Source organism: Rhea americana, unplaced genomic scaffold (assembly GCF_003343005.1).
Source record: "Rhea americana isolate MKP2758 unplaced genomic scaffold, rheAme1 scaffold_94, whole genome shotgun sequence".
NCBI classification, from domain to species: Eukaryota; Metazoa; Chordata; class Aves; order Rheiformes; family Rheidae; genus Rhea; species Rhea americana.
Window position 1 is genome coordinate 178684 of NW_028187133.1, and position 14725 is coordinate 193408.

Consider the following 14725-nt stretch of genomic DNA (forward strand, 5'->3'; position numbering starts at 1 on the left):
CCAAAKGTCCTTTCCAGCCTCAACCATTCTGCAATTCATGCTGTGATTCTGTAAATTATTTGACTTCTCATCTTTACGCCATTCTTCTGTATGCACTGAATAAGAATGCAATAATATTTTAATTAAATACTAGATTACTGATGAATAAATGATGTTTGTGTTTATGTATGCCAGCCATTCTCCAGCATTAACATATAATTAGAAATTAAGTCTGCAAGAAGGGCTAGATAATACATAACAATACTCTGCATTTTTTAACTCTTTCAGTACTAGTAATTCCTATATATCTGTCTCGTCTTGCTTGTAGCCCAGTTTTCATGGCAATTTTAATACAGTGTTTGATACAGAATACCTTGTTATACTCCCARCTGTCACCAGTAACATAGTCTTTGAATGTATAATACTTTTCCTCTGGTATTATTAATTAATATTTATAAAGCAATGTAGGCCTTCCTTATTTCAATTACATAAGCAAGAACTGTTGTCTTCTCGTGAGGAGACTAATGCACAAAGAGTTCAGGGATTCAATCTATGAAAATGACTTAGATGACTAAACTACTGAATTCTCATGTGAGGCATCTAAAACCAAAACATTGACCCTTAAAACTGCTTCTTACTTGTAATGTAATCAAGGGTGCATGTAAATCATCATCATCTTGTTTTGAAATCAAATTTCCAAGCTGCCTAAGGGTCTGTTTCTGTGTATTTTGAGAAGCAACTCATGAACTCTTGAGACTTTTCTTTCCTGCTGGRGTTATAGAATGCTTCTTCTTGTCCTTCATAAATATATTTCAGAGAGGGTAACCTATACTGTCATGCTCAGAAGAAATTGCGATGAGACTCTATACAAGACATACCTAACCATGTTATGTACTTAGTTTCCCTTTTTATTCATTAGATCAATGGTAAGAGTGCTGTTCCAGTTTATCAGATACTTGACCTCAGTGGTGTCTTGATGAATTTTAAAAAACTTACCAGTCCCCCCACCAGAAACACTGTAAGAATTCTCAAAAATGTTTGTTTGGTCTGTTCCATCTGGCATATAACAAAGCATTGCATTGCATTYGAGAGAGATACAAAAAGTGTTTGAATATGGCTCCCCATCCTTTTGGTTAGAACATTCTTCTGAGTGCAGACTTGGGTTTTATAGTGTTTCAATTGTTTTTTTTAATGCAAAGTACCTCATTTTCCTCATGGCTTGTATGAGGAAGCAGGGCTGTAGTCACCCGTACATCTTCACTGTGGACAAAATCCAAAAGTTTGGCTACTGCAGTGCAGAGGGTCACAATGCTAAAGTCTTATCTGAAATGAATTATTACATAGAAAATCAATTGTGTATCCATGCTCTACATGTGTTTCTCCCTCATCCCTCACAGACACATCCTGCAGCAATAATATGCCATAGATAGAACTTTGATTTTGGAGTCTAAGTTATGGATAGCATCACTGAGATTAAAGAATTTCTATAGATTTTGATGCTAAATAGAATCTTAAACAAGCAGTAGTGATTCCATTCTGGAACTGTGATATATTAGATAGCTCTCACAASAGCTCTGTTAGAGGAACTCAGTTTACCCCATAAAATTCATTCAGCCACATAGGAATGGTGCAGAAATTATGATTATATTGTAACCTTGCAGTGGCCTTTCAGAAGGAAAAGCACAGTACCACGTTAAATAACATTTGTAGTCTACTGAGAGAAGCTTTGAAGAGGGAAGGAAGTAGTTTCCCTTTTCAAAAGCAAAGGTATCTGTCTCAAGAAACAAAACAGATTTCATTAGTCAACATAAAATTCAATATTCTGACATTTCAAGTAGTGTTTATCTAAACTAACAGGAGCTAAGAGATGAAGCTGAGAAGAGGTTTGCTGACTGTGACTGTAGACAAACACAGTGCACAACACAAAGCTGTTTGTCTACAGATTTTGCCAGAAAGCATAAGATTTTGCCCACTGGCCCACTGAGTGTTCAGCAGTTTTGATTGCTCTATCTTGTTTCAAGTTTAATGTTCCAATGATAGAAAGTCAAGAGGGGCTTAACAGGAAGGAAGAAGGTGGCTAAGAATCAGCAAAACCAACCCAAAGTAAAGATCAGTGTGAACAACTGAGARATTTGTTGCTCATTTCTACATGCAAGCCCTGGCACTACTCCAGGTAGAAGGAGTACAGATTAGTTCTAGCAAAAATTGTATTTGTCATTTCCAAAACTTCAGGAATAAGAGAATTGTTTTTTCAAATGTCTTCTAAGGAAGTCTCACCTAAGGAAAGCTCTCTTTAAAGGCTTTGTTCAGGAAGGTTTTTGGTAATAGTATTAATTGAGTTTTAACATAAAGTATTGATTCTGCAAATTCTGATGCATTTACTTACATCTGTTCTAAAGTGTATGAAATCTACATGCTTTAAAGCAAGCACAGCAGGACTATGTCTCTTATAYATGTATTCCCTTTTCCTTTTTTCTTTCACTTCTCTTTCCATATTTGACGTTTCTTTTTCATAACTGACATTGCTATGCATACTGTGCATCATCGAACTCATCATGAATTTTCCTTTGGATTTGTAAACTGAGCTTTCACAAACTACATTTTATCTGCTAATTGTATTTTCACATCCTCAGCTGCATTGTATATCAAGAATATTATCTGCACTGCTAAGAGTTTGCACCATTAAATAAGAAGCTGTGTATGCAATAGCATTTGCAAATGATATTATACCAACTGAGAATTTTTAAATGGAAAGCTGCAACTACAGTATCATTGAGTTCTGCTACCAAATGCTATGCCTGGTAGGAGGGAGAATCTAGGTTCATAGCCTGGAACATATACTGAGAATTTATTTTTTATAAGTTGTTGCTTTACATTGCACTTATATTATTAGGAAAACAGACGTCTGATTCTTCTGAATCAGAGAAAAACTGAGATGGGTGAGGAAATAGGATTCAAGTATAGTTGGCTGAACAAAAATTGTCCTTCTTCTACAATCTCTTAATTCTCACCTTTACAGCAACTAGTGATAAATGTGGTTTCTCTGGTAGGGGAATTTCATAGATATACGGTTGTTCTGTGGATTCATTAAATCAGTAAACTGTCATTTAAAGAATTCTTGACATGGTTGTGAAACAAACAGTCTGTAAAAGGCTTTGTTCATTCTTGCCAAATTATATGCAAGGTAATAGTTTTTTATTCTTGTTTAAACTGAAGTACTGTTGTTTCAGTTTCATAGGATTATGAAATTATGTTTTATCATGCAYGCTAATGCCCTTGAAAAATCTTTCTTTTGTCTCCAAAGTCTAAAACACTTAAAAGTACATTTTAAGATAATATTTTGTCATAGCTTAACGAAAATGGCATGTATGCACTTCTCYATCAAAGAAAAATGCAAATTAAAGCTGTTGCTTCTCATAATTGCTTCCCACAAATTATTTTATTGACAAGCTAAAGATACAGACTTCCTTATCATGCTCATATCAGATAAGGCTAAATCTATTACTTCAGTAATCAAACGTAATAAGTGTGCAGTACAAATGCTATCATATCCTTGGGTCTTCCATGCCACTGTCTGTCTCATCAAACTGCTTCATGGGAAAATTTCAAAGTTCTGAAGACATGACTTTCATTTCATGACTGAATTATTTTGGGGACAAGTCTACTGCTCTTTGCAGTTCTCAGTTTGCAGTTCATTATGCTGCAATATGTTATACTATACCATCCTTACTGTAGAACAGTAGAGGGTTTTTTTGATACATAAGTGGAATTTTCTATATTTCAATCTGTGCCCGTTGCCCTGCTCCTTTCACAGGGCACTACTGAAAAGAGTGTGACTCTATCTTGTCCTTCTCCCTCCAGCAGATATTTATGCATGTTGATAAGATCCCTCATGAGTCTTCCATTCTTGAGGATAAGAAATCCCAGCTCTCTCCACTTCTTCTCATGACAGATGCTCCGATCCTTTGACCATCTTGGTGGCCCTTCTRTGGAGCTGCCATGACTGGCAAGCTAATATAAATCTGGCACATGCCTCTCTTGTTCTGGGGAGCCCAGCACTGGACCCAGCACTCCAGATGTGGCCTCACCAGGGCTGAGTAGAGGGAAAGGATCATCTCCCTCAACCAGCTGGCAAGGCTCTGCTTGATGCAGCTCAGGATGCAGTTGGTCTTAGCTGCAGGGKCACATTGCTGACTCATGGTGAATTTAATGTGCGCCAGGATCTGCAAGTCCTTTTCAGCAAAACTGCTCTCCAGCTGGTCAGCYGGGGGYAGGGGGGGGATGTCAGCCCCTTCCCAGAGGGGCCCGACCCAAGCTGGGGCTGGGGCTGGGGCTGGAGCAGGGCCAGGGCCAGCAGCYGCTCCTGGGCCCCAGCGCAGGYGYTCRRACCAGCGCAGCCCAGCTCGGGCCCCGGCCAGCCCTGAGCCCCGGCACGGCCACAGCAGCACCCAGCCTGCAGCCTCCYGCTGGGAAGAGCAAAACYGTATTCACYGMAAATTGTATTTACAATCCCACCACATGACTTTCCTAAGCAGTAAGTCACTTAATTCAGTGGTAGACTTAAAATAAAATTCTCTCTTGGTAGATGAATTTATATTGTGTAGAGTCCAAGGCTCTGATATTTTACTGCTATTTTTTTCCCCCTCAGTTTTTTTTGGTAGGAAGGAYAGTTTAGCGAATACATGTGAGCCTGGTTAGAAACATCTGTGATTTGTGATCTGTGTTCAGGTCCCTTTTTTATGTCATTTCATATGTGATAGATAATTAGTAACTTAATACACATGATACCAGCCACAGCAGCATATGTTTGAGATGAAGTAAGTAGCTTTTAGTTTTCTAATAACAATAATGTTGAATTTGGGATATGATTATTTAGTATGAGACATTTTGGTTTTTTTTTAATTTGAAGATCACGGATCTTTGTCTTTACGACGTGAAGTAATRTTTTCATGGCTAGTATTGTTTTAACGTTGTGGTTGGTCTCGTTTCTTGGAAATGCATCACGATCAGCAATACAGCAGGCAGCAAATGAAAGTACATGCCACAGACAAGCTTAACAGAATTGTGATTGATGGTTTATATAAACTTAAAATTGTACAAGAAATGGAGGCCCTAGAATCAGGAGTCTGACAAAAATGAGGGACTGACATACATTATAAGCCCAGCACAAAAATCACTAGTTTTACTCCAACCACTTTTCTTTTCGCTAAACCTTCTAAGTGCTCCTGATTTTATTACTTTTATACTGTTTCTTTTGAGACTTTTTCTTAAGGAAACTTTATGTGATCACAATTTTTAAGGTTCTATTTCGGAGATAGATATCTACTATAATAGTTACATAACAAAATATAGGCGGGCCTTATATCCTTGCTTTGGTTGCTAACTTAGAAATTTAGAGATATTACTTTCAGAAAGTGCTATTATTATCATCCGCAACTATTTTGCAAGTTAACCTGTTTTCTCAGTTCACATGTGATAGGCATGCTTTCCTGCCATGGYGCCAGCAGAGACAGCAACCGTTGCAGTGAAGCAAAACTAAGAAAGCTGATTCTTTGTTAACTTTTTAATCTGGAATGTCTCTAACTTCCCACARTATTAATTCCATGCTCTTTTGAAGAGAGAATGAGAGCGAAGGGAAGTAGGAAGAACAGCTGGTTAGACTATGCCTGCTTTTGCTTTAACAGCACAGCATTAAGCATGACCCCAAGTGCTGTATGCCTCCCATTCASTTGCTCTCAAGTGGTAAAGAGTGCAATACTAAATAAACAAAATTTCAAATTATACTAACATTTTGTATTTAGACAAGCATTTCAAACTTACATGTGTTCAGCTGTGAAACACAGAGTTACAAGCCTCTCAAACTCAGCTGTTTGAGCTCATCTTAAAATTAAAAACAACAGGCTGATGCTTGCAGCGGGTTTCAAGATAGTCGTGTGTATTATTCATCTAASATGCAGTGACAGGCTGGGAAAAAAAAGAAAAAAGAAAAACCATGAAGACTGGAGCCTTGCTAGGTAATGTCAGTGAATCAAGTTTTACTAGATCTATTTCTATCACATACATTGTCAAAAATTGGTGTAACACCTCAATTACTGAACTAATTTAAACGCTTCCTGGTTCTTTATTCAAATAAATGTTTTAGTTAAACTGCATTGAGTCTAGGTCATTACTTAGTCATAGCAGCTTGAATGCGTTGTGAGTGCAGCTGCAGATGTTTGCCCCACTAAGGAGCCCAGGCAGTCTTTTACGCTTTTGCAATAAAAGAGGGAGCTGTAGGGTGCCTGGAAGCAGTGTTGGCACATAAGCATTCAGGCACCATCTAGAAGCAAAACACCCAGAACAACACTGAAAAGGCTGACACCACAAGAAAAAYGAGCAAATGAACCAGGGAGGAAGCAACCTGCCAAGAAGCTTTTCTTTACTTCTTAGACAAGAATGTCAACCAAAAAAATAAAAATAAACAAAGCTAGGCTGCATTACTTGTGCTTATAAAATTCCAGTTGTAACATGCTCCTGTGATTCTATTTTAGAGAAAAATAGTAGCTTCAAGTCAGGAGGGGAAGTAAAACTTCCACAACTGGAAATCATTGGTTCCAGCAGACCTAAGAGTGCAGGACTTGCAGCATGCAGGCAGATTATCCCTTTAATTCAATATTCCATCCCTGACAGAAGCTAAGACCAAATTCAGAGGAGTAAATTTTGCAATGGTCAGCTACAGGATTATCTGTTGTTCGTAAYAGCTAGAAGTGAGAGGTTAGTTTATGCTCCAATTCTTTCCTAAGTGTTTTTTTTTTTTTAGCTTCTGCAGGAAAAAAAAATCAAATCAAATTCCCAACAGTAGCTCCGAATAAATTTCTCTTGTAATTGTCTGATTTTCTATATAGTCTTACTGTTTGCTAACAGTTAACAATTTCTAAAACATTTGGTTTCTGTTTTGGAAGAAAAGGAAGTGTGTTTTGTTGTGTTTTTGTTTAATTAGATAGAGGTTGTAATCTCAGCAGCAGGTGACTAAGCATTTTTAATTGGCTGTGCTAGCCTGGTAGAAGGTAACACATACCGGCACAATCTTCATGCTGCTCTGAATGCGATGGTTCGCGATATTAGATTCATGCTTGTTATTTCCCTTAGGAGGGAAGAATGGTTAAAAATGCAGAAATTTCTTTGYTGTGATTCTCTTCATATAAACAAAGTAAAGGAAGATACTTATTTTTTGAGGATTTAGAACCTTTAACACCGTTCAGGCATCACTGATGAATTGTTGGATTGGGACACTGGAAAAGATTTTTAATAAGAAACAGCTTTTGTTCTAATGAATGATTTGTATACCAAATGTAATTGATTAAATTTAGCTGTAGATTTACACCCTTCTGGATCTTCATAAAAATGATGGTAGAAAATAGAGATAGACAGTGATGTAGTCCTTAAACATATATGGACATTTCAAAGGGAACTATATCTGGGAGAAAGGATTGGTTCAGTCCTTTATTTCTGGATAAAAGATTCACAAAGTCATTTTTAGTTTAAATAATGTATATTCTTTACACTTTATACAGATTTTGGTTTATACTTGATATAAACTTGATTGATATATACAATATTAWATAGAATATATATTTTTGTAGGTAAAAAGAAGTTGAAAAAGAACTGTAATTGTGTACAGTTGTATTTATCTGCATGTATACATACTAAAGAAGGAAGAAGGGTTCATTACTATTTAGTAATTGGATTTAATTTCAGTTTTGCTCCCCCCCTTTTTTTTAATAGCAAAGCGTTTAGGCAATAAGTATCCTTGTTTGGCTTTCTCATAATTAAGATTTTTTGCTTAACTGAGTTCTCAGGAACAGCACAAAGCACAACCAGAATTTTTTTTTTAATTTCCACTACACAGATACAACAGSGTATGATTTCTGTCTCCTGGAGGAAGAAAACAGGGGTCTCTTGTTAGGAAAGGAGGTTGAATTCAGTCACCCGATGGGACAAGGCTGTCACAGCTCCATGCCCCAGGTCCAACCAGTAGCAAGGCTGAGAATGTACTCTCAGAAGGCATCTACAACAACACACATGTACAATGTTTAAATACATGCATGTATATATATGTATATATATATACACATATATATGGTATCCGCACAGATTAATACGGAAAGACACACTCAGCACTGACACAAACACAAACAGCACTGGTGGCCTCATCCTGTTCCCCTCTCTGGCTGATCAGGAGGAAGGTCTGTTAGTGGGACATATAGCTACACATGCACAATGTGGATCACTGCAGCAGCTGGGCTTAGACAGTCAGTCCACCCAGAACTGCCCCTTGTTCCCTGCTTTTCCCATCTGCTGCCGCCTGGACATGAGCCCCCGAGGCCCAGAGCCCCACTCCAGTTGCTGGTACAGACCCACTCACTCACGTACACACATGCAGGTATGCGCATACGCACACATAGACACATGCATACGTGCTGTAGTAGCTCCAGCCAGCAGCTGGCCTTGGACACACACTCCACGCAGCAGCTGGTTCTTGATCCTTGCTCTTCCAGGGGTCTCACACTCRCATGCACCTGACACACTTGTGCAGCTGGGTTTCAGTCAGTATGGTCTCTCTGGCAGTCAGCCACGACTCTCCTGGCCTATCCGGTAATCAACTGCCCCTGTGGTCTTGCCTGTGCTCATACCTGGATCCCAGGTCTCTTCATCTACCCACCGGCTGGATATTCACTAAGAGTCCTCCCCTCATTTGCTCCAGCTGTGGCACCACAGACAAACAGGCCCCTTACACCATCCGCCTCCAGTTGCTGGTGCTCAGACCTTCAACCACACACAAGCACACAGAGGGTCTTTTACCCAGGAAAGCAGAAAGTAATTTAAGAAGACAGGACACACTGCACTGATCAGTTGCAGGCCATGGCCAGACAAGTGTGCAGACCTGCCACCTGTTTACTCACCTTTTATCCTCATATCCTTCTATTTTCCTGTTTGTTTCCCCCCCTSCATGTCACCTAGRTCCCTCCCTTTCTCTGCTTTTGGTTCCTCAGATGCTCTTTCCCTGCATCCCACGATTTSTCCCATACTCTAAGGCAGTGACCTCCTTCATCCAAAAGGTGCTCAGGAGAGCCACCCTCATTCACTCACCTTGCTGGGTTTCACACCTGGTCCAAGGGGCTGGTGTTCTTCTGGGACAGTCCTGTGAGGAGMTGAACAAAGGGTCCCTTCTATGAGGATGTAATTTGGATTCCCACCTGCCATTGTGTCTCTGCACTCCTCTGTGCTTGTGGAGACAAGCCCTGGACCTGCTGAGTGCTCCCCTGTAATGGGCCTGGGGGTAGCCAGGACAGGGTTTATACAGGTTCTCCCACTTTCCATTGCTCTGTGCTCTTTGTGCTTATGGAGATGAGTTTTTTTTTATCACAGAGCATAACAGTTCTTACTTTCAATGTCAGTATTTACGGAATCTGAAGACTCATTACAAATTGATCTTGCTTCCCCATCACTTCTTTTTCTCTTCTGCATCTCACTGCTTTCCCTTCTTGCCACAATCTGTGTCCAGGAGTCTGTATCCCCCCCGATTCTTCCCTTATCACTGTTACTCTGCATATCTTTTCTCAGCTCCCTCCTAAGGCCCTGAGCCTCCCTTTTTCTTTTCCAGAGCTCTGCTGCTTTCTCAATTACTGCCCCTTTCCTCTGGGTCCCTTCATATATTTACTTTCTCTTGAATTATCTCCATCCTTCCTCTGTCCAGCTTCTTTTCCTTCTTACCTGCCTCACAACATACTTTCCTCTGCATGCTGCCAATTTCATTTCTACTGTCCTGGCACTACTTACTCCATTTTCCTATGTCCCCCAAGTAGGAGGTATTTGTGTTATACCTCAATATTATTTGTAAGTAAGTTCCACACTGGGAAGGTTAAAGTCATGCCTTCTACAATGACCTTACAAGATTTGGTAACTTCAAGCAACAAAATACTTTAATATAAGTCTATGTTCACTTACCTCTCTATTGCTGACATCCACCAAAAAAGAATTATAAGACCATGTACAAATTGTATTATATGCATAGAGGTTATTATTTTTCCTTCACAAGGRAAAATACTTTCATTTCTCCCTTAGGAGACATCTGTGGAGAGGGAATGAACAACTGCATATTTTCATTATCTTTTTGGTAGATTTCAAGATGGGGACTTCATTTGCAAATTACTAATATACTCATATTTCCTTAAATATAATATGAATTTCAAAAATAAATAAATAAATAAATAAATAAATAAGTTGAAATTTAGTGGCAAAATCAAGCATTGTGATTTTTTTTATTTTGATCCTTTCAGGATTCCTGTACCTGCACCTATGTCAACAGCTTTCCCTATGGTTGCTGCAGATGCCTCTGAATTGCCTGAGCCTGTTGTGCCCTCTCTGATTCCTCCTGAGTTACTGTCTGTATGCCAGGACGGTTTGTGCCGTCACGGAGGGACTTGTCACCCTACCTACCTGTCTACGGGGGCCACCTCATTTCAGTGTGACTGCCCATTGCACTTCACTGGTCGGTTCTGCGAGAAAGGTAGCTGTGCTTCGTTCCTTTTATCCTCTGTGAAGTGTAAGTTTTCTGCTTCTCTGAAGTAGGAAAAAGGGAAAAAGTAATAATCATGCTTCTCATCTCAATTATTCTTGGGAACCCAACAGTTTCATTGAGGCATTTAGGATAATAATTATTTGGAGCATAAGATGGGTAATGCCAGAATCAGGCATATTAGTGAGAGTTGCAGGCTTGAGTTTATGAAAAATATTATGGAATATTAATGTATGTTATGCAAYGTGCTATTCCTGTAAGAGAAAAAATTACAAAATTAAGGAAAATATTTCCCCATAAGATATGTTTTTCTTTTCTACAGATAGGCTTTTTTGCCGGTGCGGCTGATCTTTTACTGAAAAGTTATTTTTACTCTGCAGTTCATTTATATTTTTATTGTATTACTGCTGCTTAAAATGTAGAATGCACAGATTAGTCAAATGAACATAATTAAAYTGAAATTTAAATAAAAATGAAACCTTTGAATAATTTTAGTTCCCTTGTAAGAAGAGTCAAGGCTATCAGACAAACTGATCAACAATTGATAGCTTTGCTGCTTTGTAATCCTACTCACTTTGCATTACTGCCTTTCAGAAAGTTATTTTTCAGAATAGATTTTATAGCTGATTTCAAAAACTTTTAAGTTACAGTGGCTTATAAATGACAATGGATAATTCTCATTAGTCTTAAAGGGCATTAATGGTGTACAGGAGAAGAAAAAAATTGTCCAGATTATCATTATATAACTGTAATAGTCTTCTATCTTGAATTTCCCAAAGTATGAAATACAGACAGAGCAAAAAATGCCCTTGCCAGATCATCAGTGTATCTGAGCTAATATCACCTTGTATTACTGACTGAAAGCAGGTCATTACATTCATTATATGCAAAAACAATGACTGTTAAACTCTAAAAAATGCTTACAGTGTGTGTTACTGTAGATATCAGAGAATATTTTACCTCTCAACCCTTCCCAAGTTTGCGATAAATTAAATCATATGCATATATTTTCAAATTATCAGTGTTAAAATTGAATTCTGGGAATATCTTTTATACATTTAGTATCTAGGMATACTCTTTGCACTTACTTTCAATACACTGCAACTGTGCAAACTGCACCATAAGACAATAGACCAAAAAAAGAAGTGTGTTTCCTCCAAAGATAACAGATTCATTGGCAGTTCAGAATCATTTTGAAGTGTTTTGCTTGTTCACATACATYTGAAATGCTAGAATTCCCCTCTGTCTTCCAAAAATATTCATCTGGCATCCTCTGTACCAACATCATCTGCTCTATTTTGGATGGGAACAGGKGTGTTTTCTTCTTCTGGGAGTAAGCAATGTTAAATTTGGAGAGGAGTTTGATAGACAGTAATAGGGCCATATCAGAGTACACGTGSGACAGCCACTCAAGGTTGGCTGATAGATTTTCTGGATTCCACTAGTATGGGTCTGGCTGCTGCTTTATTCTGTTTTAGTCTTACCTAACTAGTGATCTATCTGCCTCCAGAACTTATCAGCTCTTTGGTATTTTTAATGAAGACTCACATGATCTGTGTCTGCATCACATTATTTGGGCTGAGCACTCACCTCATTGTGCCACAGACCTGGTACAAGTAGCTTCCATACCATTGACAGAAACAGCTATTTTTAAGTTGTTCATTCAAAAATACATCCTAAACCATTYTGACCTTTGAAATTTAATCAGTACAGCCCTGTTGAGTTCATATAATGGGATGAATTGAATCTCTTCCGACTACATTTTCAGGGGAATTTTGCACACTTATCTTACCAGATAAATGAAGTGGTCCCCCTCTTTCTCTTTCTGTGACTCTGATTAAAAAATCAAATGCGAAAACATGACTGAATTATGACTACTTAGTGAACAAAGTAAAAGCAGAGGACTGTTACAGTTAGTGACAGTTGTAACTGCATCTCTGGTGATTAGGACTGAACCATCCTATTTATATGCACTGGTAGCTGTCYCATTCAGCTAAATTGGACTATAAGCTTTAGAAAAACCTAATCAGGTAGCTCTTTTGAGAATATAACTCTACTTGTATAACCTTATCATTCTTTGAATGGTTAAGGTGTTTAGTTTTCATGAGATATATCTTTTCTTTTTTTCTAAATTTAGAAGAGATACCATTTGCATTGCTGAAACTTGCAGACATACTTGATGATGAGATTTAACTGTGATCCATCTTCTGCATAGACTCTATATTAATAGTTATGGAAGAAGAACATTTATCTTTTTTTCCCTTTGGTATGGAGAAGATGAATTAAGGAGTTCTTTTCTTTACAGGGTTCTGCTTTTACATTAAGCAACTCCACCTTCAATACACTGAATAGCTTACAGCTTAATGCTCAGAACTTCTGCTCAGTCAGGGCTGCTGTGTGCAACAAGTTTATTGGCAGCTCTTTCGGGCAACCACAACCTAGAATATGTGCAATCTCATTATATTTTTCTGTAAATCAGGTTCAGATTTGATTTATGCTCTATGTAGTGACTGAAGAGTAATTGAAACATAATGTAATATTATGTAATCCTAATGTTTCCACAAGATTGATAATTTAGTGTAATGAGACCAGAAACTGTCCAGCTGAACTGTAACGCTCTGACAATCACAGTCCAGTTCTTCAAGAAGTATGGGAAGCATTTTATGAAGAATGGAATCATTTTATAATTGTTTACCAYAGACCCTGCAAGAGAGAAAGTAAATGATAGAATCCAGAAATTTTATTCAAGTCAAGGAAATTGACTCTCCTCAGAGCAATCTTCTCATGAACTTGTTGTTCTTATCACGCTAGAATGTATTCCCGTAGATTTCAGTAATACATACTTATTATTCATCCTAGTGATCTGCCTAACAACTACCACTACTACATTTCATTTTTCTTGMTAGAAACAACAAAATATATTGTATACTCAACTGGCATATTAACAGTCAACATGGCATATATGGCATCTTATATACAAGAATATTTGTAGGTGTCTTGTCTTCATTAGAATGCGTGTATTTGTTTTTTGTTTTGTTTTGMTTTGCTTTTTGTATGTAATTTAAGATAAATTATTTGGTTTCCTTGTAACAACTATATATTCCTGATAGTATATAAGAGTATCTTCTGGAATGAAAGCAAGTGAATGCCATGTGGTTCAACTTGATAGCGTTATATTATACACAATATTGCACTTTGCTATTATATTGCTCCTTAACTAACAAACTTCACAGCTTGTTATACCCCTGGAGAAAAATGTTCAAGTCAGAAGTGTCATTATGCTTATGTTAGGGGCAACCAAATAGGTTTACCAGATGTTCTTAGTAGGAATGTGCATAAGTAATAGTACATAGTGCCCATGTGTATTTACTCCAAACAATTGGATGACTCGGCAATCTGAAATGTGCTTAAATGGCAATTTTGAAAGCTGGAAATCCATCTCTGTTTTTCTAAGGAAACAGCAAATTAGGGATATCAATCAATGTCTCTACAAATAAGTCAAATTGGAGATATCATCACTGGATTTATGCTGAAGTATGCAAATGGATGATCTAGTCTATATATGTGCAACGACCTGAGGCCTCAATTCCCTTTGAAACACTGCTTTCAGTATTTTCAGTTTTTTATTATTACCTAACAAAGTTGTCTGGAAATGAGTAGCTTCTACAGGCTTGCCTTTAAATAAAGTGTAGAAAATTTGCTGCCAGCATAAACCCTAATGTTTATTGCTCAGAACTGAGTGCTAGATCATCCAACAGAAAGGAAGAGCCTGTATAGATAGAAAGTACAGCAAAGGACAATTCAGAAAGTCATGACTAAACAGTGTATTCTGAGCTACACTTTTTTATTTGCCCTTTGGGGTAAATAAGCTTTGAATTTAATGTGAAATGTATTCATTCTTTCTTCCACGAAACAATTCGTTTTTAAGACTTCATTACAATTCTTKATAAGACTAAGCTGTCTTATCAGCTTTATTGTGGTATCCCTCCCTACACGAGTGGAAAAAGAGTCTGATGTTTCTGGTTTAGCATGAAGGCAGATGGTTGTCTATTACTGTAAAAGTTCACAGCAATAGGTTTAGAATATCACTGTCTTGCACATGCAAAGAAAGTATGTCAGTGACTATTAATTATAGGATTAACATTTTTAAAGTCTCTAAAATTTTTAATATTCTATAAAAGTTTAATA

The 14725-nt window shown here is 37.8% G+C and overlaps 1 protein-coding gene across 1 annotated transcript in view; it reads left to right on the forward strand.

Annotated features, from left to right (window-relative positions):
* Positions 1 to 14725, forward strand: part of EYS (EGF-like photoreceptor maintenance factor) — a gene marked incomplete at its 5' end in the record, with an annotated part of 393942 nt that overhangs the window by 163863 nt on the left and 215354 nt on the right. Inside the window, one exon of the mRNA XM_085324865.1 lies at positions 10299 to 10528. Within this exon, the coding sequence (XP_085180991.1) occupies positions 10299 to 10528 (230 nt within the window). The remainder of the gene's footprint in view (positions 1 to 10298; positions 10529 to 14725) is intronic.